The sequence below is a fragment of the Scophthalmus maximus genome, chromosome 4, assembly GCF_022379125.1.
Source record: "Scophthalmus maximus strain ysfricsl-2021 chromosome 4, ASM2237912v1, whole genome shotgun sequence".
Classification (NCBI taxonomy): domain Eukaryota; kingdom Metazoa; phylum Chordata; class Actinopteri; order Pleuronectiformes; family Scophthalmidae; genus Scophthalmus; species Scophthalmus maximus.
In genome coordinates, this window is record NC_061518.1 from 9977180 (window position 1) to 10002818 (window position 25639).

The 25639-nt window shown below is 43.3% G+C and overlaps 2 protein-coding genes and 1 long non-coding RNA gene across 4 annotated transcripts in view; 2 read left to right on the forward strand and 1 right to left on the reverse strand.

Moving 5' to 3' along the window:
• Positions 1-7339, forward strand: part of acsf3 (acyl-CoA synthetase family member 3) — a 41270-nt gene extending 33931 nt beyond the window's left edge. The window contains exon 13 of the transcript XR_004790511.2: positions 7259-7339. The gene's annotated coding sequence lies outside the window, so the exon portion shown is untranslated. The remainder of the gene's footprint in view (positions 1-7258) is intronic.
• On the reverse strand, positions 2241-11001 carry LOC118302340. 2 transcript variants are annotated; one of them, XR_004790512.2, is made up of 3 exons: positions 10904-11001; positions 4492-4625; positions 2241-2701 (listed from the first exon to the last, which is right to left on the reverse strand). It is a non-coding gene; the product is annotated as an uncharacterized LOC118302340 (long non-coding RNA). The 2 variants fall into 2 exon arrangements; XR_004790513.2 differs by lacking the exon at positions 2241-2701 and adding an exon at positions 2728-3638.
• Positions 10914-25446, forward strand: cdh15 (cadherin 15, type 1, M-cadherin (myotubule)). The gene is made up of 14 exons (XM_035628393.2): positions 10914-11394; positions 17648-17815; positions 19106-19261; positions 19882-20026; positions 20732-20913; positions 21003-21131; positions 21282-21464; positions 21868-22112; positions 22207-22343; positions 22789-23019; positions 23167-23406; positions 24125-24273; positions 24418-24609; positions 24741-25446. The coding sequence occupies exons 1-14, from the start codon at positions 11344-11346 to the stop codon at positions 24939-24941; spliced, it is 2409 nt and encodes an 802-aa protein (XP_035484286.1). The 5' UTR covers positions 10914-11343; the 3' UTR covers positions 24942-25446.
• The last annotated feature ends 193 nt before the right edge of the window (positions 25447-25639 follow it).

Below are 25639 nucleotides of genomic sequence, written 5' to 3' on the forward strand. Positions count from 1 at the left end.
TTCACGTCAGTCATATCATGCCGTTCCTTTTATTTGTTTGTGTGATTACTTTTGTTTAAAATGACAGTTTATTCTTTTCCGCTCACTGTGAATGTGAATATCATTCATTGAATGCAAAATAATTTCTTTCTTCAATTGCTTCCTCCGCCATATCTCTGTGACATGGATAAATTATACCGTCACATTATCTTTTTACGCTTCACATCTGAAAATTGTGACTCAACACGTCAGAGACTGCAGATTTGGAGGAGGCAGAAAAACTGTCACCATCTCTGTGCCTTGTTTTCACCCCATTTTCTAGAAATCCTGTTTGTCACTAGTTTTACTGCGATACAGTAACATGTCTGTATAAAGGCAAATATGTTGTTGTTAAACACTAGTCAATTAAGTAAATAATCAATCTAGAATTTAACTTCAAAAACTGTCTTAAATTATTCTGGTTTTAAAATCCTCTTAATTACATCATGTTGAATGACATGACATGATCTGTGTTTTTCAATATGTGAGGAACTATATTGGCTCAGCAGCTGTGCTGCAAACAAACAAGGTGAATCATCTCCATCTTATTTGCCGTGTCTGAGTGAAACTTAAATGCAGTCCTTTGAATCGTGTGTTTGCATTTTTTGCAATCATGTATTATTGTGATATAGAAATTTGCTTTTAACTGGGCCAGTAGTGTTGAGGATGAGTTTGAAGGCTTTCTACTGGCAGGTTGACCTAGTAGTAGTTCGGGAATGTATCTGAGGTGGGAGATGTGAGACATGGAGGGGGGGGAATTAAAATTCCTCTTTGGCCTGCTGTCAACCTATGTCTGCTGACTGCTAAGAGAAGACGCTGCGTGACAGGATTCCTAATGACACTGCAGCAGCCATTGCCACAAATTGCTTTGACTAGATTTATTTCTTCTTTTACGACCCCCCCACCCCAACACATGCCACCTCCACCACCCACTGCCCCCCCCCCCCTCCTTCTTTCCAATGTTGCCATTCAAGCATTGAGTTTCCCTCTCTGTCTCCCTCTCCCTCTGTCTTCGTAGACACACATATATACTGTGTGCGCACGCGGGACGCCATCTCCTCTACGGCATCATGCCAGTGGCAGGGAACATCTGTCTCTAGGTCCCCCTGCCACACAGTGTTAGAGTCAGGGTAGGTCACTCACTCGACTGGCCAGTTTGGAAAGGCCTGTGGGCAGAGCAGTGCGCGACCGGCTCAAAAAATGAGGGCGTCCAGGCGGAAACTTGTCCCCAGGTCCATCCTGCTTTGCCTGCCTCATGCAATTTGTATCTGTTTGTGTTCGTGTGTGTGCAAGGGAGAGAGAGAGAGAGAGCTTTTGCGAGTGCAGACAATGATTTTGTAGGTCAGAGATCACCAAGGCATCAAAAATAACTAAAGGCTACTTCTACATGTCCTCCCGCTCTGTGCGTCTTTTTTTTTCTGAGGGTCTCAGATGCTCTTGTCTTTCTGTTTGACTTTGTGAAATACACGTGCGTGGTGATGTGCTCACCTCTCAGTACATGTGCGTTTCTCTCTCTCTCTCTCTCTCTTGCAGCAGCAGTGCACAACTAGCAGCGATGCATCCCTGTGCTTAGCCGCTGTTTGGGCAGTTTTAATCTCCTCATACATTTAGACTGTTTAAATTGTCTCAGTTCAGTTAAGTTCCTATTTACCTAACCAAAGTGGAATGCTATCAGAGGCAGCAGGCAGTCGTCTGCCAATCACACGACAGATTGCTCCTTCATGCAGCGACAGTCCCGATAAGAGGAGAAAGTACTGTTTAATCAAATAGTGGAGGGAATGGAATACGAGCACGGGCAGCGTGGACTGGGTCCGATCATCTCTTTATATAATCCATCACCAAGTTGGTGTGTAAAGTCCTTTCATAGGTTTTTTAAGTGACACTAGTCTCAAAGTAGTGTTTTACAAAATTGGGATTTGGCTCAAGTGTTAATAGGTTACTCGGAAAAAATATGTAGCTTTCAAATAGCAGTCAACTAAGTAAACATGTCAAAACTGCTTTAACTATATTAAACTGCCAGTGATTTGTTAATGATTTTGTTTCACTTATATATTGAGTTAATATGTGTTTCATTATGAGGTTTAGAAATATCTATTTATGCTAACCTAACCAATGTTAAATGTAAATTTGGAGCTTTTTATGCTTTTTTTGTAAAATGAAAATTAAATTCTTCCCACTTTACACAGTTATTAAACAGTGGCCTTTATTTATCAAGTGTTACGTCGTGTAGATTTCAGAAGAAATTGTGTGGGATTCCTGGACTCTGCTCCAGCTTATTTTGAGCTTGGGAAATGATTTTCACATATAATTTTACCGTCAGCTGTTTAATTTGTTCATTTCGTTTTCACTGTCATCTTACATGAGATGGTCAGTTGGTGGCGTGGGCCTACCACACTTTGGACATGGACGTCCTGGGTCTTCTTCCTCTGTCCCCTCTGTTCTTGTTCTTCAGTTCCTTTCATCTTGAACTTGTCTCATTTTTCTCCTTCAATCCCACCGCTTTTTTCCTCCTCCTCCCACAACCAGTTCATTTTCGATATCTGTGACTGTCTCTCTCTTTCCATATCCATCCATCTTCTTCCCTGCCCTTTTCAGGAGGTGGGGTATTTATCATCTTTACACCTGGAGGTTTGAGGGCTGTGCATTGGCCTGATAGATGGGTTAGCCACTGATGTGCAACCACCTCAGGAGACACAAACCAGACAGCTATTTAGTAGCTGAACAAGACACATTGCTTTTCTTTTATTGTCTTCAAACTGCAAGGATGTGTGTGTGCAGAAGTGGGGGGGGGGGGGGGGGGGGGGGGGGGAGGTTTAAGAGGAGGAGGAGGAAGGAAAAAAACCTAACAGATGCTCCTTGGCTGTCCAGAAAAATGCAACAACTGTACACAAGATGGGCCATTATCCATCCATAGTGTATCACAATGTTGTTTGACAAATCAATGGCTCTGACAGTGATGACTCTGTGTTACAGCAAACATAAAGCACTCAGACAGTCTCCCTGCCTGCTATGGAGACTGCAGCAAGGGAGCACTCGGGGCAAGGGTACTCATAGCCAGGAGGAGTGTGTGTGTGTGTGTGTGTGTGTGTGTGTGACAAAGAGAGTTTTGTTCACATTTGTGTTTGAAAATTGAATGTAAAATGCACCCGAGCTCCTCATCAAAGCTTCATGCCATTGATCACATTTCATGAATCATACATATTATTGCTGAGGCAAAAATATTAACATTAATTAGAAGTACCCCATCGGGCCTGACCCAGACATTTTCCTAGTTTCTGAGCTCAACGCAGCACTTTAATTCTTTTTCTCATGCCCTCTGCAGAGGTTTGAATGTGAGACTTGACCTGTTCCTGCCTAAAGCTGCTCTGGATTAATATCCTGCAGACCCCCAAAAAAATCTTCAGACATGGTGGTAACTCAGCTTCGGTCAGGAATCCCATCTGCAGCCTGTAGCTGACTGTAGCTACGGAACAAAAATTTGTGTACGTGGGGGTTTATGCATGCTGAGACTGGGAGGCGGTGGACATGTGTAGAGATATTGGTTTTTTGTGCCGAAAACTGGGAGTCGGAGATGGGTGTATGGCGTGTAATGAGTCAGACAAAGAGTCCCAGTGCGAGTCCTATGAAAAAAGAAAGGGAGGGGGTTAATGTGAGTTTGATTGACAGGTAGTGTCCAAGACCCCTGTGGCCGGTGCCAGGGGCAGGTCACTGGGGCAAGAGCACTGTTACCCATATAGATAGAAACGCTTGAGTGCTTGACTGCTGTCTTTGCAATAGGCCTCTCGTTTCGGAGTGCAATGGTTTCTCCAGATAAAGAGAAGTGAGTGGTGCTCGTTTATTAGTTGATTCTAGAAAGTTGACTTTGAAAATTGACATTTAAAGTTGAAAGAAAGTTGAGTTTTTCCATCTGTTGTCCCTGATCAGATGTTGAAGGGCTCGACTGTCCTCCCATAAAAAAAAGGCCCGTAGGTCATTTGTGCAAGCAGCTGATTATGACCCGTAGTTATGTTTTACTGTGACATCTATTAGTCCTGTCAGACGGCAACAGTCACTTCAGCAAATGCCCGAAAGCATGTTTACATTCAAGCGACAATGTCCTAAGGCCGCACTAACTATGACAGGACAGAGGAAGAAGTCAGGTTGTCTTATAGAGCGAAGTTGCTTTTCATTTCCTGTTTCATACCGACACTCAGTTTGGTTTTTATTTTAACCTTTATTATCATGACCACAACATCCTAATTTACCCAAACCACAATTTGAATTAACATAAATTGTTTTTTGTGCCTTGAGCAAAAACAAACATTTACCATAATGTTGTCACATCATGAATGGGTGAGTTATTCATTTTTAACCATTTTTATCTGTGGAATATCTCTAATGGTTATTCATGCAGGCTCCTCGGGCTGATTTTATTATTTAGGGCTATGACATTGAGATGGATACAGTAAAACTGGGCATGCACAGAATGCTTACCTTGACGATGTTTGACATCTTTTTTTTTTTTTTTTTTTCCAAGCAGATCATTTTGTGTTCATTTGTCACGGCTTTCAAAATTGTTTTTCTCCGAGATTTTTGTGGAAAAGTGAGTGGAAATCTGTTTGCAGGGTCTAAGCACAAAGAGAAAAAATGTATTCAAGTCACAGAGCAGCTGTTTGTCAGAAAAAAAAGAAAAAGGATAAAACTTGAATGAGCCTTTCTGCAGTTTTTTTAGAGTTATTTCCAGGATCCTCAAAGATTCTTCTAACCATCTGGACTGTTCATGAAAAGGAAAAAAAAAAAATTCTACTTTCATAAAATTAAAATAGAAATTTGCAAATTACAAATTCAGCAGCTATCTTTTTTTGTATTAGAAAAAAATGAATTAAAATATTTTATGTATATATATATTCATCCAGATGGTGAGAAGATATATTTGAAATTCCCTTCAGAACAGAGACAATGTTGGTCAACAACCTCATCGGTTTTTCAAAGAACAGTGGAAAGACATGTTGCCAACCCCCCGACACGCACACGTACACGCACACGCACACACACACACACACACACGCACACACACATACACACAAACACACGTGTGCACACACACACACACACACACACACGGAGGTCAGAGCTCAGGTTCTGTGCAGACCAGCGTCACTGCTGGGTACCAAACCTCTGAAGGACAGTGCATGTACTCAATACATCACCCTGCTGCCGAAAATTAAGGGGGCTACAAAATCTATGAATGTCAAGTGAACAGAAAAAGGCAAAATCCTGCCAGAAGTAAAAACCTGCGAGTATAATTTTCATCCAATTGACGCCTCTGATGTTTTCCGAGTACAGAGACAGAAGGGGGAGAGCAGCAGGGAGAAAACAACAAGGGGAGCTGGAGGGGTTAAAAGGGAACAACGTCAGCGGCACACAGGCAATAAGACAAGTGTCGACAGCGACAGGAAAAAGACGGAGGCTGCCCATGTGCCCCCCCCCCCCCCCATTACCCACCCCCTCCACTGCAGACGAGCATATGTGGGCTGACAACATGACATTGCCAGTGAAGAGAGGGAGGGGACAGACAGAGAGAGAGTGAGGGAGGACCAGGAGCCTCGGTAGCCCTGACATCCCCGACTCTGACAGCTGATGGAGGCAGATTAGGCTCACGGATGCGCATAACTGTCACCCACCTCCGACTCCACACCCATTCCCATCCAATCCTCGCCTCAAATCAACCCCCCACCCAAAAAAAGGCCTTTCTTCTCCCCTCTTCTCCATCCCTCAGCTGCTCCTCCTCCTCCTTCCAGCAGCGCTGTTTCCAAAACGCTCCTCCCTGCGTACTCCTTTCAGTGTACATAACAAAAAAATACACCAACATGCACTTTCGCACAGAGAAAGTGTCCATTACCGGCTCAGCACTGAGGGGAGGATGTTGCACAGATGGGGTTTTGCATCACGCAGAGCTTTGTGAACATGTTCTGACACAATGTTTATGCTTTCTGTTTAGCCGGCTATGACCCAGCCATATTGACAGTCAAGGTCTAACAACCGAATCAAGATGCACGCCGGCAAACCGCAATGTCGAGACCTGTAACTGAGAGCCGTCTGCCTATTACAGTACACAGCAGATATCCATTACCATAATGTCTGTAAGCCCCATGACTCAGGTGCCCTCACACAGCCCAGATGCACCTCCTGTGGGGTGAGCTGGAGTTATGAACACACTCAACTGATGCATTAGTTATATAGGTTCACATAACTTCACTGTGCACGGGGCTTCTTGTGTCCTATCTCCCGTTGGATGTATTTTTTTTTTCTGGTTGGAAGGCATTGTTGTTTTGACACAGGGGGAGGTGTGTGTGTGTGTGTGCGTGTGTGTGTGTTTGTGTTGCTAGTATACTGTATTTCTGTGCAAGAAACAAAAAGCTGACATTTTACTCTCTGACAGAGAAGAGGTTGAGGAGAGAGAAGGGAGAAAGGAAGAGAACGTGTGTGTGTGTGTGTGTGTGTGTCTGTGTGTGTGCGTGTGCGTGTGCGTGTGCGTGCGTGCGTGCGTGCGTGCGTGCGTGCGTGCGTGCGTGCGTGCGTGCGTGCGTGCGTGTGTAGTGAGGCAGACGTCCACCCTGGGACAGTATGTCATCGATTGAGCTGCAGGAAGAGGCCTATTATCTCCAGCTATGGTTCAAGCGGGGGAGTCAAGTGTGTCATATGTGTTGACTCTAATTGGCAACCCACCCTGGTGGAGGCTGACTGGGGTGAAGGCAGAGCTGAAGTAACGCAGCCAACTCACACACAAACACACACACACCCTCACTCACCTCCCCTCACGGTTCTGTTGCCTCTGGTAATGTTACATTATGCTGCTCGAGGCTCTTGAGTCGCTGTTTTTCTACACATAGACGGATTTGTAAATGAGCTGAATGCAAGTACATGTTCCGAGACATTAGTGTGAGCAAAGCGACTCGAACGCAGCGAATATTTCAGTGCATTGTATTGTTCTGTGTGTGTGTGTGTGTTTTTATAGTCATATGTTCTACAAGGCTTTTTGTGATTGTGTTATTTTGATTAGCAGAATGCACTTCACTGTTGCAGTATGAGTTCGCTCTCTGTTGTTTTCTGCTCCATATTTTTCTCTCCATCTTCAGGGTCATTATTTGTTCTATTCTTCAGACAGATCTCTTATTAGACAAACCCTCGAGTCTCACAAGTTTCCTATCTATTCTGTCTCCAGCTTCATGTTTGAATGGATTAACACTGCCCCCTGCAGGTGCACAGCGTCACTGCCTTTGCTGAAGAAAAAAAGGAAGAAGAAACTACTGCCTTCAAAACACAATAAGACCTGCTTTTGGTGAGTCAGAGTACAATTGTCTATGGGAGGAGGGAAAAAACACAAAAACACAGAAGTCAACGATCACAGTCTCAATGAAGCACTGATGCACAAATTAGTTGTTAATATTTTCAACTACTTTTTAAAATTCATTGATTTGTTTGGTTATTTCCCTCCTAAACGATTGTCATACAACATTATCGGCCGATATATGTATATTTTAATCTGTCAATGATTCCTATGATACAAAGAAATGTAATTGAGACTTGAAATTTTAGTTTAACCATAAACTTTCTTATAAATAGCTATAAATAATTAAACACAAATACAACCAAATATATAGAACTTTAATATAAAAACTTAAAAAATCATTTATTTTACGTAGATGCACATTTTAGAGCCGGACCAATATATCCATCAGGCCCTAAACATATCAGCCCGATACCAATATGTCTGTGAAAGGATAATATCGGCCCATATTATCAGCAAACCGGTTTATCAGTCAGGCTCTAGATATGACATGAGTGTATTTCGAAAGAATCAATGTACCAAAATGGGGGAAAAAAAGAAGACTTTTTCCAAAATGTATCAAATGTTTTGCAGTCATTCAGACGATGGCCATGGGATTACTCACCTGTTCCCCAACTAATGTCAAGAGAGACAAGCCGAAGCAGCTACAAGGTGAAGCAAATGGGGCATATAGATAAATGAAAGTATGCATATGATAAATTATTATGAGTATATATTGATTAATTACTATGAAGATGCCTTGTTAACCAAATATGGGACCAAATGGAGATTTCAGCGTTAAATTTGTTGAAGTCAAGTCAAACATCAAACATGAATCTTCTTCTCATAAGACAAGAAAAGTTTCATTTTATTTTCCACATTAAGGGCCGTGGAATAAACCATGATAATATCCTTCATGTGTTTTATTATTACCCACCTTTATTAAAGTATGCTTTATAACCGCAGTAAATTTAGACTTAATAAAGAAGCAAAAACTCCTAGATTTCCAGAGAACTCACCACTCCAGCTCTCACCAACGACAGAGATATTGTGTGAAAACCAAGTGCAGGTCTCCTCTGCTCCCCCATCAGTATCCATCATTAATAATGTGACCGTCTGCCTGGTGAGCCAGACAGCTCCCAGGTTTGGAGCCTTATTTCATTTTTTTTACCCCTGTGTGTTCAGAGTAATGTGCAGTGACCTGACTACAGCTTCGAGATCACTACAAGCCCGCTTCGCTATTATCGCCTCGCTGGGACCTGAGAGGAACAAGCCTTTGAAACGGGCCATTCTCACTCTGTCCTGTTCTGCCGCGCCTTTTGGTTTTCAGTAACTCAAGGTCGACATCGGTTGCAGTGAGTGCACAAACTCTGCTTCCACGTGCCGCTTCTCTCCTGCGGTATACAACCACCTTCATGTTCATTAACGTGTTGTTTGTAATATCCATTATAGGCTATTGCAATTTATTTGATCTGTTAACTGATATATATATATATATATATATAGCTTAATTTGTTCCTTCTTTCTTGATTACTCGAAATAGCAAATTAAACAGCAACTCCGTTAACAAGGAAGCAAATAAATCCCCAACTCCCAATTTCTGGATATATTTTCAATTAAGGCTACACTCTTATTTTTGTATTTTAAGTAGATTCTGTAACGTAAAAATGTTCACGCTGCAGCTTGTCCACATTTCTCATTATTTCCATCATATGGCTCAACTGTTCTCTCTGCCAACAGGGGACAGCAGAGCTCTGTCTCTGACTGTGGGAGGGGGTTTTGAGAAAGATTTTCAAAAACTCAATAACTTTTTAGCTTCATTATTAACTCTGAACCCGGTCGTATTTATGAGAAATACACCTCATACGCCTTTAACACAAAACATTAATCTAGACGACCAAGTGGAGCAGTATTATTCCAGGACCACATGAACAGACTGCAGTCTGGTATTAGAGCCCTTGCCAGAGCAGTGTGCGCGCGTGTGCGCGCGTGTGCGCGTGTGCGTGCGTGCGTGTGTGTGTGTGCGTGCGTGCCCTGGTTGGAGGGGTTAAAGGAAGAGAAACATCAGTGTGGCTCCTGCCAACTGCCTAAAATGACAGAGACAGGTGCTGTCAAATCACCCCTTTATACCAGAAGTCTCTCTCTCTCACACACACACACACACACACACACACACACACACACACATACACACACATTCGTGAACACACATGGAAGCATGCAGACACTCAGTTATTCCCACTGCTCTACTTTCTAACAGCAGAGTCTCCCAAACTGTGACGTCAACAGTATCTCCGTCTCTTCCCTCACTTCGCATTCATAAAACTCGTGTGTGAGTTTCGTTTGCGTGGCGGCCGTTTTAGCGTCAAAGTGAGTCTTCGCATTATTGTTTTCAACAGAAAACTGCTGTCTGACCTGCAAGTGGAGGAGTGTCTGTGCCAAAACGAGAAGCCAGCGTGGTCCGACGCTGTTGACTTTCCAAAGATCCGTGTCGACCGTTGACCTGTGAGCAGACTCGCCGAGAGGTTGCTGATGAGTGTTCAAAGTAGCGTGGAGGAGATCTGGACTCTGTTCTCTGCCTGTCTCCTCATCCCATAATGCCAAACACATATTTCTCTGCTGGTTGTGTTGGAAAAATCTAACCTCCAAGGCAAACCAACTCCTTCAATCTTTTCCCTAAACCTGCCGCCTAAAACACAGAGATTCCTCACTTGTACCCGTCGGGCCACGGAGGCGTTGCAGTCGCATTTCAAGCATCACCGACGTGGAAGCCTCTGCTTTGACATCGCTCATGGAGCGCCATAGATCTTCATCTTCTGCTTTGACAGAGTGCTCAAAATAGCAGGAGATCAGAGGGTTCTGTCTGAATGTTCTGAATGTGTGAGGGGCACAACACACTCCGCACTGCCCGGGGAGGTCACGCATCCGACCTTACGACTGATCTGGACAAGATGGATTTAAGAAGAAAACTAGATCCGAACCCTGTAAGACGTTGACAGAAGGGTGCGTTGTGCTGTCAAGTGGGGTCTATAACATACTGGAAATATGTTTTTATTTCTATTTTCCTCTCATTGTGGTAGCAACTGACGTTAAATGACCTAAAAAGAGATCAACGATTATCAAAACTATATTGTTTTTGTGGCAGTTTAGTTGACACTGACGTCATCACCAACGGCAGACAATTTATTGAAACAATCTGGAATATGAGCTTTTCTTTTTCAGTCCCTCTAAGTTTGATTCAGCCATTGTACAGTTAAAGTTAAGTTTCACTGCCCCAAAACACCATGAACAATGTTTTAAATGAGGCGTGGAACAGATCTGACTTCATCATTTTACTGTCAATGCCATAGCTCTGTTTGGAATAGCTTTATTCCAAATATCCAATATCTAATATCATTTTCTTTTCTTTAAAAGGTAATTTTAACACACTCGTCTTATTGGCAGTTTACCCAGATAGAAATTAAGAATTGTCTGCTTTGTATCCGTTCAAGTTTCACACATTGTCTTCTGTCCTCTCCGTCTTGTCTCTCCTTCAACGTACATGAATTGTTTGGAAAAGTGTTGAAGTTTACTCACTCGTGTACTGTCGACTGGTGCAAGTTGCTGTTTCTGTCTACACCACCAACAGCTGCCCCCTGCCTCTCTTCATCTCTCTCTCCCTCTTCCATTGGGGATGTGAGTGACAGCACATGTGCTGGGGCACTTGGGAGGGACGCTGCTGAAATTCTAACCCCTCTACCCCACGACTGTGTGAGACATACCCCAGCTATGGACAGGGAGGAGCTGTGAGAGACAGACGCTGGGAGAGGGAAGGAGGGAGACGGACACAGAGAGGGGGAAAAAAGAGAGACTCCAGAGCCGGAGGACAGAGGGAAGGAAAGAGAAGGGGCAGAGTTCAGAGTCTGGCGAGTTTGGCCTTGTTGCCCGGTGGAGCCGGGTTCTCAGTGGAGGAGCCTCAGATCTTTTTATCCGCCAGCGGCCCGTTGATGCTGAGTTTCTGAGAGCAGGTACCGAGGATGGCGGCGAAGATGTTGACGGCGTGTCTGCTGGGTGCGCTGCTTTGTCAGGTAAGAAAAAAAGTCTTTGCCTCTTCTGCGGGTTTATTTAGCAGTTTTGAACTTTTGTTTTCCGTTCACTTGACAGTGTAGTGACACTGTTGACTTTGAGAGAACTGACCAGTGGAGCTAGTATGAGGTGGGGTGCTACTGATGTAGCTGCTGTAAAAATGTCTTTATCAAATAATTCAAGCTATATCTGCTCCTCCATTTGCACCAAGCTGCACCGTGTGATCTTCTCTGGAGGACGACCTTTAGCCGGCCTGCTCCTCCGATATACAATTTATGTTTTTACTTGAGTGATGTCTTCAACCAAACCACCAACTCATTTTCAGCAATGTATGAGGCACTTCGCCGGCTCCGCAATCAGAGCTTGTGGCTGATGTAAACATTTCACGGTGTTCGTGAAGAGGATGATGAAGTGTACTGAGGAAGGACCAGACTCCAGATGTGCACGGAGGGCTCCGGGCATCATCAGTCGCCCCCCTGTCAGCAGACGCCATTATGAGATCCAAAATGGATGGCAATGTAAACTGACTTATTACCAACAGCACTTCCAACCACCATCAGTCTTTCTCGGTTGTTTGGAGTTGTAATGCAGCCCAGGTCGGGAGGGTGGTGATTCTCCAGGAAGCTCTTGCAATGATGTGCTCATAGTAAATATTTTAAGTCATTGTAAATGTTGAAAAATTGCTGTGGAAATTAATAATTTAGATGTACTTTGCCAGTGAACAGTCTGTTTGCAGAGGTTGAGGATCTGTTTACAGTCTTATTGGGAAGCCTGTGCTGCTTCTGTGATTCATTTCTATTGGCTAACTGACTGTGGAGAAAGTCAGTGAAAATGTATTTGGTCTCTCTTCAACATGGGAGTGATGGATCACCGACACAGCCACGGGGAAAACCAATTACTCACGGTGAGGCCTTGAGCCCTGTGACATAAAAAACAAAAGGTATTTTGCTCAAATCCTCAGGACCCTAGAAATAATTTCATTCATATGAACAGAAGTAAATAATCCTTGATGCGGAACTGGTTACATTTTTATGTGGCAAATGTAATGATGCCAGAAGTCCAAAAGGAGTGATTAGAACCAAATATCAGAAAAGGTTATTCTTATTCACTCTGCATACTGTGTTGCAAATCTGATTCATTAGAAAGCATTTGCTCCACCGAAAACTAATCCAACGGAGGCTTGAAAGGTGTCTGTTACCGTTCTCCACTGGGAAAGATGTTTTTCAAGACTTTAAAGTGGCTGAAAACTTCCAACTTCCAAGTCCATATATTTTCCTCCATGTTGCAAGAGGACAAATGTCTAGGTGCTCAAGGTTCACATATTGAAAATACACAAACAAAATGAATTATTTGTGGTATTATTTATGTAATCAAACCATTGATTATGCTGAATCAGCGTGTTTTCCCAAAGGTTGCAGGTGGCTGTTTCATACGTAGAACAAAGCCAAGTCTGTCAGGAATTCATATCAATGAATAATCTGAATCAAATTAATTTCACCATCAGCCGCTGTCAATCCAATCCAAGTGGAAGCCATCAGTGTCACCTGATAGCTTCCACTTGTGCGTCAGTTGTGCGCTATTCATTTTTCAGAGGGGCTGGTTTTGTTTTGAACGGAACCGCGTTGGGCGCCTGCAGTGGTGGGTGTGTGTTGTGGTGAGGGGTGGGCTGCAGCCACAGCTGTTCCCAGATGCATACGTGATGCCATTTGTCCCGCTCCGTAATCCCCCCTTGCGGAAAGAGGAGTGGGCCACGTCTGGACCATGAAATTGGGCACAAATCAAGAGCAGCGGCCAGCTGGCGCTGAGGTCTCACTCATCGGAAACAATCAGTCAGAGGATTTAGTGTCTGAATCGTGCGTCCTGCTGGCCGTGGATACCTGCGAGCTGTTTTACACTGACTGGGGTTTCGGAGGGAGCGAAGGATGGAGACTGAACAGGGAAATCAACATGAATGTTCAAATAGACATTCTTTAATTACCCAGTCACCTCCACCAAATACAGTATGTAATGTTTACTGGTGTGCCAGTTTGTGTTGGGTTTTTTTGGCAGGGAGATTTGTGCAGAAGAGATTTACACCAAAGTTGGAGGGACGGGGCAAAGGTCAAGGAATAACCCATCAAATGTTGGTGCAGATGCAGTGTAAAGAGTCGCATCCAGGAATTTTTCATCACTCTCCTTAACATTTCATGATTTGTCAGGGCAATTTTCAACATCCTCGTAAACTTCTCTGGAAAATATTGTATGGACCTCAATGTAAAAAACATATTTAGAACTGTTTGGCTTCGGTGGAGGTGCATGTCAGATTGGGTTTCTTTGTCCTGGGAAAGTGGAGGAGGGACACTTCATCAGCTCATCGTATCTATTGATTGGAACCGATGTTCCTCCTTTATGTCATTCTTCCCTATGCTCTAAGAAATGAATCATCTTGTCGATTATCTTCAATCTTTTTCCCAGTACCTACATATTTATGGCTCTGTTGAGTCTTACCCCTTTAGTCCCTTGACTCTTTACTCAGCATTCCTAAAGACCAGACATCTGCTCAGAGGAGGACACACACTTAGTAGTGGCCCCATAAATAGGGTGTCCATGCCAATGCATGGCAGTCATGACTTAGCAAAGAGTAAGGGGTGTGGGACCAGAACTGTTGGTGAATGTCTGTGCCTGAGGAGCAGTAACAGAAGTGACCAGGGAGACACCTGTGCGACCTCTTTGCCCTGCGGCTGTAGGAACTGTCCGACGTGCGAGACACTACCTCTTGACTTGCATAGTTTTCCTGTTGAGTTGTTTGCATGACTGTTCCACTGAGGAGACACTTAGAGAGATTTGGTACAAACAGAGATTCGTACTCCTCTACGTAGCTACAGCTCTCTGGATGTGGGTGCTTTTCCGATACATTTAAATGTTACAAGATGTCGAACAGCATTTTGAAAAACACATCACAGTTCCATTTCTCCACATTTGTGGCACGGTGTAAACAATCCCCACACCCCACACTTTACTTCTTTGAGTATGTGCACAAAGGGACGTGTCGTCATTTGTGTACTCTGATCACACTTTAGTTCACCAAAGACAACATCAAGGAGGTCTAGGATCAAACTTTCTCGGGCTCGGTAAACACTCCTCAGCAGCAGAGTGCTTAGTGGTTCTTGCTGTGACGGCATATCATCCCCGAACAAGCTGTCCGTGCTTCTGTGGGGGCTCGGGGTGAAAGGTCAGGCTGTAATAGTACCTGGGAAAAGCCTCTAAAACTGTTGATCTGTGTGTGGTGTCATCACTCAGGCTGTCAGAAAAGGTACTTCTTGGTCTAATTGGTAACGTGACACTTCCAATGCGTGTTTCCGCATCTTGGTCTGGTAAAAACATTATGACAGGGGCCGATACACGCTGGACCCACTGTTTGTTATCTGACGGTTGAAAACTTTACTGATACTCTCTATGTTTTATATTCTGGAAAGTCTGGAAAACCTTTTGTTGTGGTGGATTGTGTCAGCATTACTACTCTATGTCGTCATCAAACTAGAAAAACTAAAAGAAGGTGCAGAGCTTATTTCTAAAGACAAATCTTTCTCTCAGATTTCTTGCATTCCTCTGATCAAGTTTCCTTATTCTGTATAAAGTCCTTTGATCAGTTGTGTAATGGATAGATCACCATGATTCCAAATGCACAAAACAACTATATCATCATTTGATTAAAACGCAAATACTTTATAAACTGCAATATTTACGCCAAGTGGATGTAGAAATTTACAAGCAAAATGCAAATGATAGTAAATATAAAGTAGCATGTGGCATGTTGGTCTGTCGGTTAGCCGGTCAGTGATCAAGGAAATAAAAGGCAAATACAGTAAGTGACTATATTCATACTTTAAAAGCATGAAAGTGATAATAAACATTAATCAAGGCAGGAATTATTTAATACTATTAGTCAGAGGAAGAAAAAATGAATAAGAACAGACAATTATTATACATGAAATAAAAACAGTCATTAACTCACTTTCTAATATAAATCTCAAGGATCTGGTGGTTTTAATGCAGAAGTGTTTAAGGACATTCTATCTTCTCTGCTTTGGCACGTACAGTATATCGAGCATCTTTTGATCTTTTGATGACCCATGTTTGATTATTCCCACGTTACTTTCACTCAAGATAACAGATACAGATAAAGAGCTCACGTCCAATATCATTATCAAGTCTAGATGATAAAACGCTCGCTTAACCTTTTCAGCTCGATGAAAAATGTCTGACCTCAGATGGTTTCATGAAAAACAACATTCTCCTGAAAACTATTCACTCAGGGAGCAAATAACTCTCTCAGTGAGCAGCGCTGTGAAACCTTAAGATGCTCATAAAATCTTTTAATCGAATTGGATAATCTTACTACGTCATCCACCTGTCAACCATCATCCTCAACCACTATTTATGTTTAATACTTTTTTGTATAGTATGTCTCATTGATCTCTTTATTGATTGATTTGCCTAACTCATTTCAAAGTCAATCAGCGGCTTTAACCTTAACACATTCATGTCCCATACATTGTTTGTACAGTGAAGCCTGTTGTACTACAGAAGAGTGGGTGTGATGTGTCTTTAAGTTTGATAACATTTCCATTGAAGCTGGTCTGCACTTTGCCGTGTGTGCATTCTCAAAGTCAGAAGAGGTGGTTGTGTTGACCCAGGAGTTCACAAACCAGTCAGACTTAGAACGCGCTATATTCGGAAAAAAAACACAACTGTGATGCAGCTGTTATTGATTTTGAGGTTAAGTGACGATACACAACGTGCGTTGAGAGCTCGTACATGCAGAAGTCTTGAATATGGAAGTGGGGAGCTATCAGCGTGAATTCGTGCGGCTGACAGCCACTGCTGGAATGTGACTGTAAACATCTCTGTGGATGTGTCAATGATGATGGCTTTGAAAAGTTAAATAGGTGGGGGTCAAGAATATAGACCAGTCTAAGATTAGCCCGGCCTCTGACTCGGCCTGCGGATGCCCGCCATGGTTGCCATTCCTCCCTGTACTGTCCTGCAGCGTGCCAGAGGATCAGAATATCAGCGCACCCACCCCAGAGATGGGGAGGAGAGGGTCACGGGCCATTCACAAAATATTCATAAAAACTTATCCACTGATTCATTCTTTTGCCTTATTGACTTTGAGGTCACCTATAGAAATATATTGAAAGAGATCATTCATCAATATTTTAGTTATGTCGTATCTGAGTGAAAACTGACATTCATGGTGAAAACTGTTTTCAATGGATTGTGCCTTTGAGTTGTTAAACATATGGGAAGCAGCGCTGAGTCCAGTGAATTCCCACAGTGGAGGAAACAACTTACGGAAGTGTAAGTTGGACGAGCGCGTGGGTTGGTGTTTTGTTGATGCGTGTGCATGTACTGTAAATCAGAGTTTGTCTGTGTGTGTGTGTGTGTGTGTGTGTGCGCGTGTGTGCGTGTGTGCGTGCGTGCGTGCGTGCCTGCGTGTGTGTGGAATTCCTACAGCGGAGCAGAGACGTAAGGCGAGCCCAAACTCCCAGTCAGGTGCAGGGCTATAGGCATAAAGGGGAATTTGTGAGTGAGCGGGAATGCGGGTGGGAAAGCACAGGATCTAAATCCATTGTCGACAGCTGCTGGATGAGTGTGTTTCTCATGTGTGTTGTGTGTGTGGGTGTGTGTGTGTGTGAACGTGGTCAAGGCAGCAATGTGGTGGAGGAGGAGGAGGAGGAGGAGGAGGGCGGCTTGTGAAATGAGCATTTCAGTGTTTGTGTTTCCTCGTCCCGAGTTGAATTTGCACCCAGATCAAAGGAAGCTGTCGAAGACACGTATTAGTGAGTGAAACTTGAAGCTGTGGCCCCTCGTCCCTTCTGCCCTGGACAATCCCCTCTCTGCTACAGCTCAAACACAGCCATTCGATCGGGCCACTGGGAGTGTTACAGCACTGAGGGACACGGATTTAAACAGCTGCGAATATCTATAATGACATAGATTGTTTCTTTCCAGGGAGGAAAACGAGTGGAATGGAATACACTTCATTAGACTTATTCACACACACACACACACACATATATATATATATGTATATGTGTATGTGTGTATATATATATATATATATATATGTATATGTGTATGTGTGTGTATATATATATATATGTATATGTGTATATATATGATTAGTTGAATGCAACGTATGTTAATGTCTAATTAACAACATATTCCTGCGACTTTCTTTTGTGATTCTCATGCCGTAGTTGTCTCCTTCAGGTGTGGAGCTCTGCAGAACGTCATCACGACAAGGAAGAGCTTCGTCCGCGGGCCCTTCGCCCCTGGAGAAGTCAAGGCACGGGGCTGGTCAGGGTGAAGAGGGACTGGATCATCCCTCCAATCAGAGTGCTGGAGAATAGCAAGCAGGTTCCCGAAGACCTTGTCCAGGTAAAGGTTTTTAGATATAACATTAGAAAATAACTGCTGAGTCAGTCGTGGTGTCATTTGTACTGTAAAGTATCGGTCCAGGGAAACACTCTCAAAGAACAAGAATCAGAGCCTCTTCACACGGCTCACATACAGTTTTCAGTGACAACAGCTTCATTTTCCACCCAAATGATTTTTGAAATCTTCATGACAACGTATCCCAGACTAGCCAGTGATCGTCGAGACTGACTTTCAATCTTTCAAGCTGGATAGCTCAGTTATCAGTTCAAACTCTGTAAGGTTTCTTCAATTTGGTATCATCACACCCCAAAAGACTCCGGGTACATTTACCAGGCGAAAAGCCGACATCCTTCACATTAACAGTTGACGATTCCTGTAATACATCATTCTTGTATTACAATCTTAGAGCTGTAGTTGTAGTATTGTCAAGTATGAGGAGTAAAGATGTCAAGTCAGGCTGTGATTTTTATTCTAGCATAACAGTGTTTGGCTGCCTCGCTCGCATACTCGGCCCAGTTACTTTTTTTTTAAATCACTCACATTTTCATTCACTCATAACATTACGAGAACATAAGACTACCTCTGGGGATGTTACCTAAGCTTTCTGAAATGCAAATTTTCCCAAATTCATTTTTTTTAAATGTACAGCTGTAGCCCCTTAATACAATATAGAATAAAATGAATCCAAATATTTACAATTTGTCTCTCTTACTTTAGTTTTAGAAAGAGTAATGATTAGATGAAGATAAAAAATTACACTGCGCTTAAAAAAAGGACCTTTTTTTTTCATCTAAAGGCATAATACTAAATTAGGCAAATACTTTAATGAGCGAACGACTGACTCTCAATCTGTATAAAGCTAAATACCGATTCCAGTCAGACACAATACCATGTACAGCCTGCACTTTTGATTTTAATTGGGATGATCACGCACAGCGCAGACCAGTTTTTAAAAGACATGTGAAATATAAATGTTCGGCTAATGCCGTAACGGATGGCCGGTAATATATAAATCCAAGAGGAAATATTGAGGCACTTTTATGAAGTGATGGAGGCAAAATGTCAAAAACAGTGAATGCAAAATGCATAAAATAAAGACTCCTGCTATTATTACCTCAGAATCTTATTTCCTGCTGTAAGTCAAAGGCCTTTCTGAGTTTAAACACTCCTGTCTCAAGGTCCCCCGTCTACATGCTCACATCTGGCGTTACGACATGTGCTTTACAATCCCCCCCCCCCCCCCACCTTCCCCATGAGGTTGTAACAATCATATCTCCTTCCTCTGTCCAGATCAAATCGGACAAAATCTTCACAGGTGAGGTGATCTACATGTTGGAGGGGCCCGGGGTGGACCAGGAGCCCAAGAATCTCTTTGAGATCGACGATAAAACGGGAGTCATCAGGAGCAAGCGGCCACTGGACAGAGAGAAACACAACAGTTTCACAGTAAGGGGGCATTTATTGGTGTGACATTTTTACAGCACAGTCAAACTGAAGCACTTAACACGAGCCACAAAGATCTCAATGAAACACTGGCCATGTGTTTCAAAGTGAGGGCCCTTGTTTTCGTCTTAAGGCACAGATCTGTCTCAGACACTAGTGCAAACAGCCAGAGGTCAGTTCCCAAGGGCCTTAATGGGCATCTAGGGAGAGAGCTCAGGATGGTTCACACCAGATGACTCGTGATGTATACCCGTGATGTTGAACCAAACATCCTGCACATGTCTCTCTGCCGTTTCCAGCATGTGTTACCCACAGTCACCTTGAATAGCCTGTTGAATGTTTCCTTTGTGGAATGCATGAGATGTTGAAATGAATAGTTAAGAAACAACATTTATATTTGTGTAGTTTTTACTCAGAAACCTTTGTCTGGTGTGTGTGTGTGTGTGTGTGTGTGTGTGTGTGTGTGTGTGTGTGTGTGTGTGTGTGTGTGTGTGTGTGTGTGTGTGTGTGTGTGTGTGTGTGTGTGTGTGTGTGTGTGTGTGTGTGTGTGTGTGTGTGTGTGTGTGTGTGTGTGTGTGTGTGTGTGTGTGTGTGTGTGTGTGTGTGTGTGTGTGCGCGCGCAGCTGAAAGCTTTTGCGCTGTCGCCCAGCGGAGAGAGACTAGAGAATCCCACCACCATAGAGATACGGGTGCTGGATCAGAACGACAACAGACCGGCCTTCACCCAGAGCCAGTTCGTTGGCGCTGTCCCTGAGTTCTCAGTCCCAGGTACGTCCATGTCTTACATTTTACATTAGTGACTTTTAACTTTCTCACTTTCCACACTCTGTCCCCAAAAAAATGTATCTTGTATTTCCCTCCTGATCTCTTTCCCTCAAGTGATGTTTAACACTTTTTCCATATTGTCCGACAACTGACCCTTTTGTGTTTATTAACACTGCTGTGATCAATATTTTCAATATTAACCTGACTATATATTTGAAAGGAGTCAACTTTTACGATTTACCCTTTTTATCAGCATCATTTTCAGAAGCAGCAGGCAGCATGAAAGTCCTAAAATCAGACTGTAAACTGCCTGTCCAGCACTTACATGGCAGACAGGCAAAGTTAGTGTCTATTTGCAAATAAATTCACAAAATAAACTCATATGTCAGTATTGTGTTTACAGCTTGTTTCTGCTGCCTCCAAGTGGCCCAAAAAAAATCAATTAGTGGAGGTCTAAGTAAAACGTTGAAATTGTAGATGACGTTTATCAGATTGCAGTTTTGATCTCAGTGATTCTGCTCTTACCAAAGTATTCTCACTGATATAACAACAGCAAATTACAATATTGTCTTTGTATTTTAAAAAAAATAATATGGTTTGAGACGTTTTTTCAGTGAAGTCCTGCGGCCTCCACACACACACCACATATCAGTGACTCATCCCGACCGATCTTAGCAGCTGACCGAAGCCTCTGATCATCTTTGATAGGCACATCAGTGATGTCAGTTTCAGCCACGGACGCAGACGACCCAATGACAGAAAACGCTGCTCTGAGCTACTCCATCATCGGCCAGGAGAGTATTCCTGCCAACGCTGTCACCAAGACTATGTTTGGCATCAACAACGAGACGGGAGCCATCTACACGCGAGACGTGGGCCTGGACAGAGAGGTAACGCACAGGTCGAGGTTAAGTCGCTGATTTCTGCAGATCGTCATCGCATGGTTCACATCATTAAAATGCACTGAATTCTGTTTCAGGTGGTGAAAAGTTTCCGGTTAAAGCTACAGGTCGCTGATATGGGCGGCATGGGACTAACAAGGGAAGGTCTGGCAATCATAAATATATCTGACATCAACAACCACGCCCCACTGTTCAGCCCGGCCTTGGTGAGTCTCACACATTAATATAGGAAAGGTGCTTTTTTCTATTTTGAAATCAAAGTAAAATGTTAATTCCGTTGATTATATATTAAAACATTTGTTGCATCGTAATGATTGGAATCCCTTGATCTGTGTTTTGTGTGTGTGCGCATGTAGTACAGTATGACAGCGGTGGAGAACAGGAAGGACTACGAGATCGGCCGTGTGAACGTAACAGACAGGGACGACCGGGGAACTGGAAACTGGGAGGCCAAATACTTGATCTCCAATGATCCTGGTGGCAACTTCGCCATCGCCACAGACCCTGCCACCAACCAGGGCGTTCTGTTCGTGGTCAAGGTACAGTCGGCTGGAGGAGTGTGCGAGCGAGCGCTCGTGATAATTGTTAGGTATCCATCACGTGTTGAGTGTGCAGTATCCAGAGTCGCACTGACAAAGACAAATGACTCATTTATGATCTGTCGAAGGAGCCGGGAATAACAAGGATTTTCCAAATGGGTGATGTTGCCCTTTAAACCATGTACACTGAGGTCCACAGACACAACTCAACACCACCATCTAGTGGTCATGTTTTGTACTACAAGCTATTCAGACAAATGTTCTTACTTGGCTTTTCATACATTGTACGTGGGATGATAAATAAGCTTAGAAATGACCGAAATGTTTATCATAAATGCTTTACCATCTGACCGCAGTGGAGTGATTTCCTTCCATAATCTGTGTGTTCTTTGCTGTATTGCAGCCCCTGGATTACGAAGCGCATTTTGAGTATGTGCTGACTCTAACGGTGGAAAATGTCAACGCTCTGAGTCACAAGGCTCCCAACCTCCCGGTGAGCACTGCTACGGTGGCGGTCACCGTTGTGAACGAGAACGAGGCTCCACATTTCCGGGAGGACCCCATACAGATCGTGGTCCCCGAGTCGGTGGTGCCTGGGACACTGCTGAAGAGCAACATTGCCTTTGACCCTGATAATTCTGACCTGAGGTATGATACGGCAGCAAGACACAGAGTATTTTCCTTTTTTATGAAATGTTAGTCAATGAAAAAATAAAAAATCCTCTGCTCTTCTGTGTGGTAGATATGAGATCGGCAGAGATCCTGAGAGATGGCTGGACATCGACAGAGATACAGGGGACATTAGGGCCAAGAGAACCTTCAACATGCGATCGCCTCACGTTAAAAAACACATCTACACTGCTGTGGTGAAGGTTACAGGTCAGCTCATCTACTTAATCTGACTCTTATAAAAATATTCTCAATATTTAACAATATAGAATTTAAGAGTTTCAACGGTTTGAACGAGTTTAAGCGCAAGCCTGTAGATGCTTAGGTAACACACTGTAAGACAATAGAAGATATAGGAATTAACAGTAAAATCTGTTATACTAAGAAAACAATATGAAAAAAGGATTAAAAAATATAAATTATAGGTAAAATATGTTTATACAAGGAATCAAGGCAAACCCAAGTTGCAACCTACGTGACTGAAAGGCTGTGAGGGCCCTAAAACTTAAATCACATTAATATATTGTAAACTAAGTAAGTTTGCATTTTAAGGGAGATTAACAGATGATTGTCGTGGTGTATTTTTGTTTAATAATGAATGAGATGTTGTGGACTTATGATGGTATTTGCTGTGTATTTACGTTCACCCCCGTAGACGGTGGTGGTGTGTCAACCACGGCCACGGTTGTCATCACGCTGAAGGAGACCAACGACTTCGCCCCTCAGCTCTTCCCTCTGAGCGGCTCCGTGTGCAGGGGAGCAGAGCGGACGCGTTCCGGCCTGGTCGTGACCGCGGTGGATGAGGACCTCCCTCCGCACGCTTCACCCTTCCACTTTGAAATGTCTGATTATCTGTCGGTCAACTGGACTGTTGTTCAAGTCAACGGTGAGGAGGGGCATCAAGCGTGAGGAGGGATGGATGGATGGATGGATGGATGGAGGGGGTGGCGTGGATTTGTATTAAAGATGTTTCTCTCCTAATGTCAAACTTTTCTCCTTTTCTCACCTTGTCCATGTTCCTTCCCCGCTTCAGATACTCACGCTGTGCTCCAGCCCCTCGTGGAGCTGGAGGCAGGGGAGTACGCGGTCACGGTGCGGGTGTCAGACTCCGGCAGCCCGACTCTGAGTGCTTACGCTCAGGTCAACGTCACTGTGTGTCTCTGCGACTCGTTCGGAGACTGTAAGTCTGAGGCCGGGGCCGTCCTAGGCTCCAGTGTGGGAATCAGCTTCATCGCGCTCATTATCATCATGGCCAGTATTGCACTCCTACTGTGTAAGTCATATTCAACAAGTCACTATAGTGGGGGTTTTTTCACAACAATAATCACCCTAGTTTCAGATATTTTCTTTTTGTTCCAAATAAATATAAATCTTAAATTCCGAGTGGAGCGATCCATCACAGAAGATATTCTTTCTTTAAAACAGGTGTCACGTCATCTTAAACTGCCTGAAATAAATATGTCATGAAGACGTGCTCTTTTTGGAGTTAAGACATTCAGATGATCACACACACACAAACACAGTGTGTGTCACACACACACACACACACACACACACACTTCTAATGCCACAATCAGTCTAACATGTCCCAGGGCTTATTGGCCTATACAAATGTATGCCAGAAGTCACTGCAGGACTCAAAAACCTCAAATTGATCATTTTGTGCATCGACAAAAAAGAAAGAAAGCATGAATTAGTTGACTAATCAATAAGTTAATTGACTGAAAAATAATATGGAGCTATTTGGATTATCACTCAAATAATAACAATAAAAACAAGGAATTTTTCTTTATGTATGTCAAGTAAATTTAAACTTTATGGTTATTTGACTGTTGTTGTTTTTTTTTTTTACTATTTTCTGACATTTCATAATATTCAGATTCATTGCCAATAAAAAAGAAATAAAAAAGAAAAGGAGTTGGTTGCAGCTCCACAAGCAGAGAAACTCAGTTTGAATAAATCCTGGATGATTTGCCTGTGTTGGATCTCAGTGCTGCTCCTCCTGGCCGTGGCGGTGACCACCTGTGGTAGACGTCACCACATGAAGAAAGGAGAAGGTCTGCTCGTCGGGGAATCAGAGGACGACATCCGAGACAACGTCATCAACTACGATGAGCAAGGCGGGGGCGAGGAGGACGAGGTAAGGCTGCACTGCTGAAGTACTGAATCTTTTTTTCTACCAAAGTCAAGGGGTCTGAACGATCCGTGGTCATTTCAAAATGGATGCCGTTTGTACAGTGTGGTTGCAGGAATTGTGTCTCAATCTCTTCCCGTCACCCTGCAGAACGCCTTTAATATCGACATGCTGTGGAATCCCCACGATACACCTTCAACCCCGGGGTCCTACTGCCCGGGGCCTCGAGTTCCTCGAGGCAAGCAGCCCCTCAGGAAGGATGCCCCGCACAACCTGCCCTCCCCTACCTACCCCCGGAGGCCTCCGGCAGATCCCACTGACATCGAGGACTACATCAACGACGTGAGAGGCTTCTACAATACAAAATAATCGTCCTAAGTTATACAAAACAGAAAAACAGAAAGATCTTTAACATTACCAGGTAACTTTTCTTTACACATGTCAAAAATAATAAGTAATTCTTCTTTCCCCAGGGCCTCGAGGCAGCAGACCACGACCCCAACGTGCCTCCGTATGACACGGCTCTGATCTATGACTACGAGGGTGAGGGCTCGCTGGCCGGCAGCCTCAGCTCCATCGCTTCAGGCAGCTCTGATGGAGACCAGGACTACGACTACCTCAACGACTGGGGACCACGCTTTCAGAAACTGGCCAACATGTTCGACCCGCGCTAAGGCGGACAGAACCCCACAGAAACAAGTGTCACAACCAGTCAAGGGACACACAAATCATGCAGCGGGTGTTTTTTCTGGACACATTTGAAGAGGGTTGGGTTTTTTTGAAATGCACAAAGGGAAAATAAATGCTATGCAAAACCATGAGGCTTTATTTCAGCATGCCTTGGGGGTTTACTGACGATAATTTGGACACGTGTCAAAATGGCTTGTTGCGATGTTTTGAGGCCAGTTCAGGAAAAGTGAATGCGAATGTAAAATCACGTGTTGACAATGATGATCCACAAGAAAAAGGAGCTGTGCATGTTACAGGGCAAACAGAATGTGTGTTGAAATGTGTCCATGTCTGGTTCTGTTTATCCTCAGACTTTGATTGCTCAGTGGCGATGAACATCAAGCCTGAAAAATAACAAAAAAATATTTTAAATGTATTTCTTTTTTATATAAGTGATTATTTTGTAAGATGATTTTGTTTTTCTGTTTTGATTACAAATCCTCCATTCCAGCATCTGTTTAATGTGTATTTCTCAGCACAAATATTAAAACCTACAGTATCACACAATATTCTGTAATCAAATAGTTTGGAGGTTAAAACTTTAATTTAAAAAAAAAATATATGTTTATTGAATTTGGGTTTTACTGGTGTCTGCAGAATAAATGTAAATATTTTATTGAGGGTCTATAATGTTCAATGTACA

What these genes read in the sequence shown, in the direction of transcription:
- cdh15 (XM_035628393.2), top strand. Translation starts at nt 11,344, where the DNA reads ATGGCGGCGAAGATGTTGACGGCGTGTCTGCTGGGTGCGCTGCTTTGT. An exon ending in TTCCCGAAGACCTTGTCCAG is followed by an intron (nt 17,816 to 19,105) that starts GTAAAGGTTTTT and finishes TCCTCTGTCCAG; the next exon opens with ATCAAATCGGACAAAATCTT. An exon ending in TCGAGGACTACATCAACGAC is followed by an intron (nt 24,610 to 24,740) that starts GTGAGAGGCTTC and finishes TTCTTTCCCCAG; the next exon opens with GGCCTCGAGGCAGCAGACCA.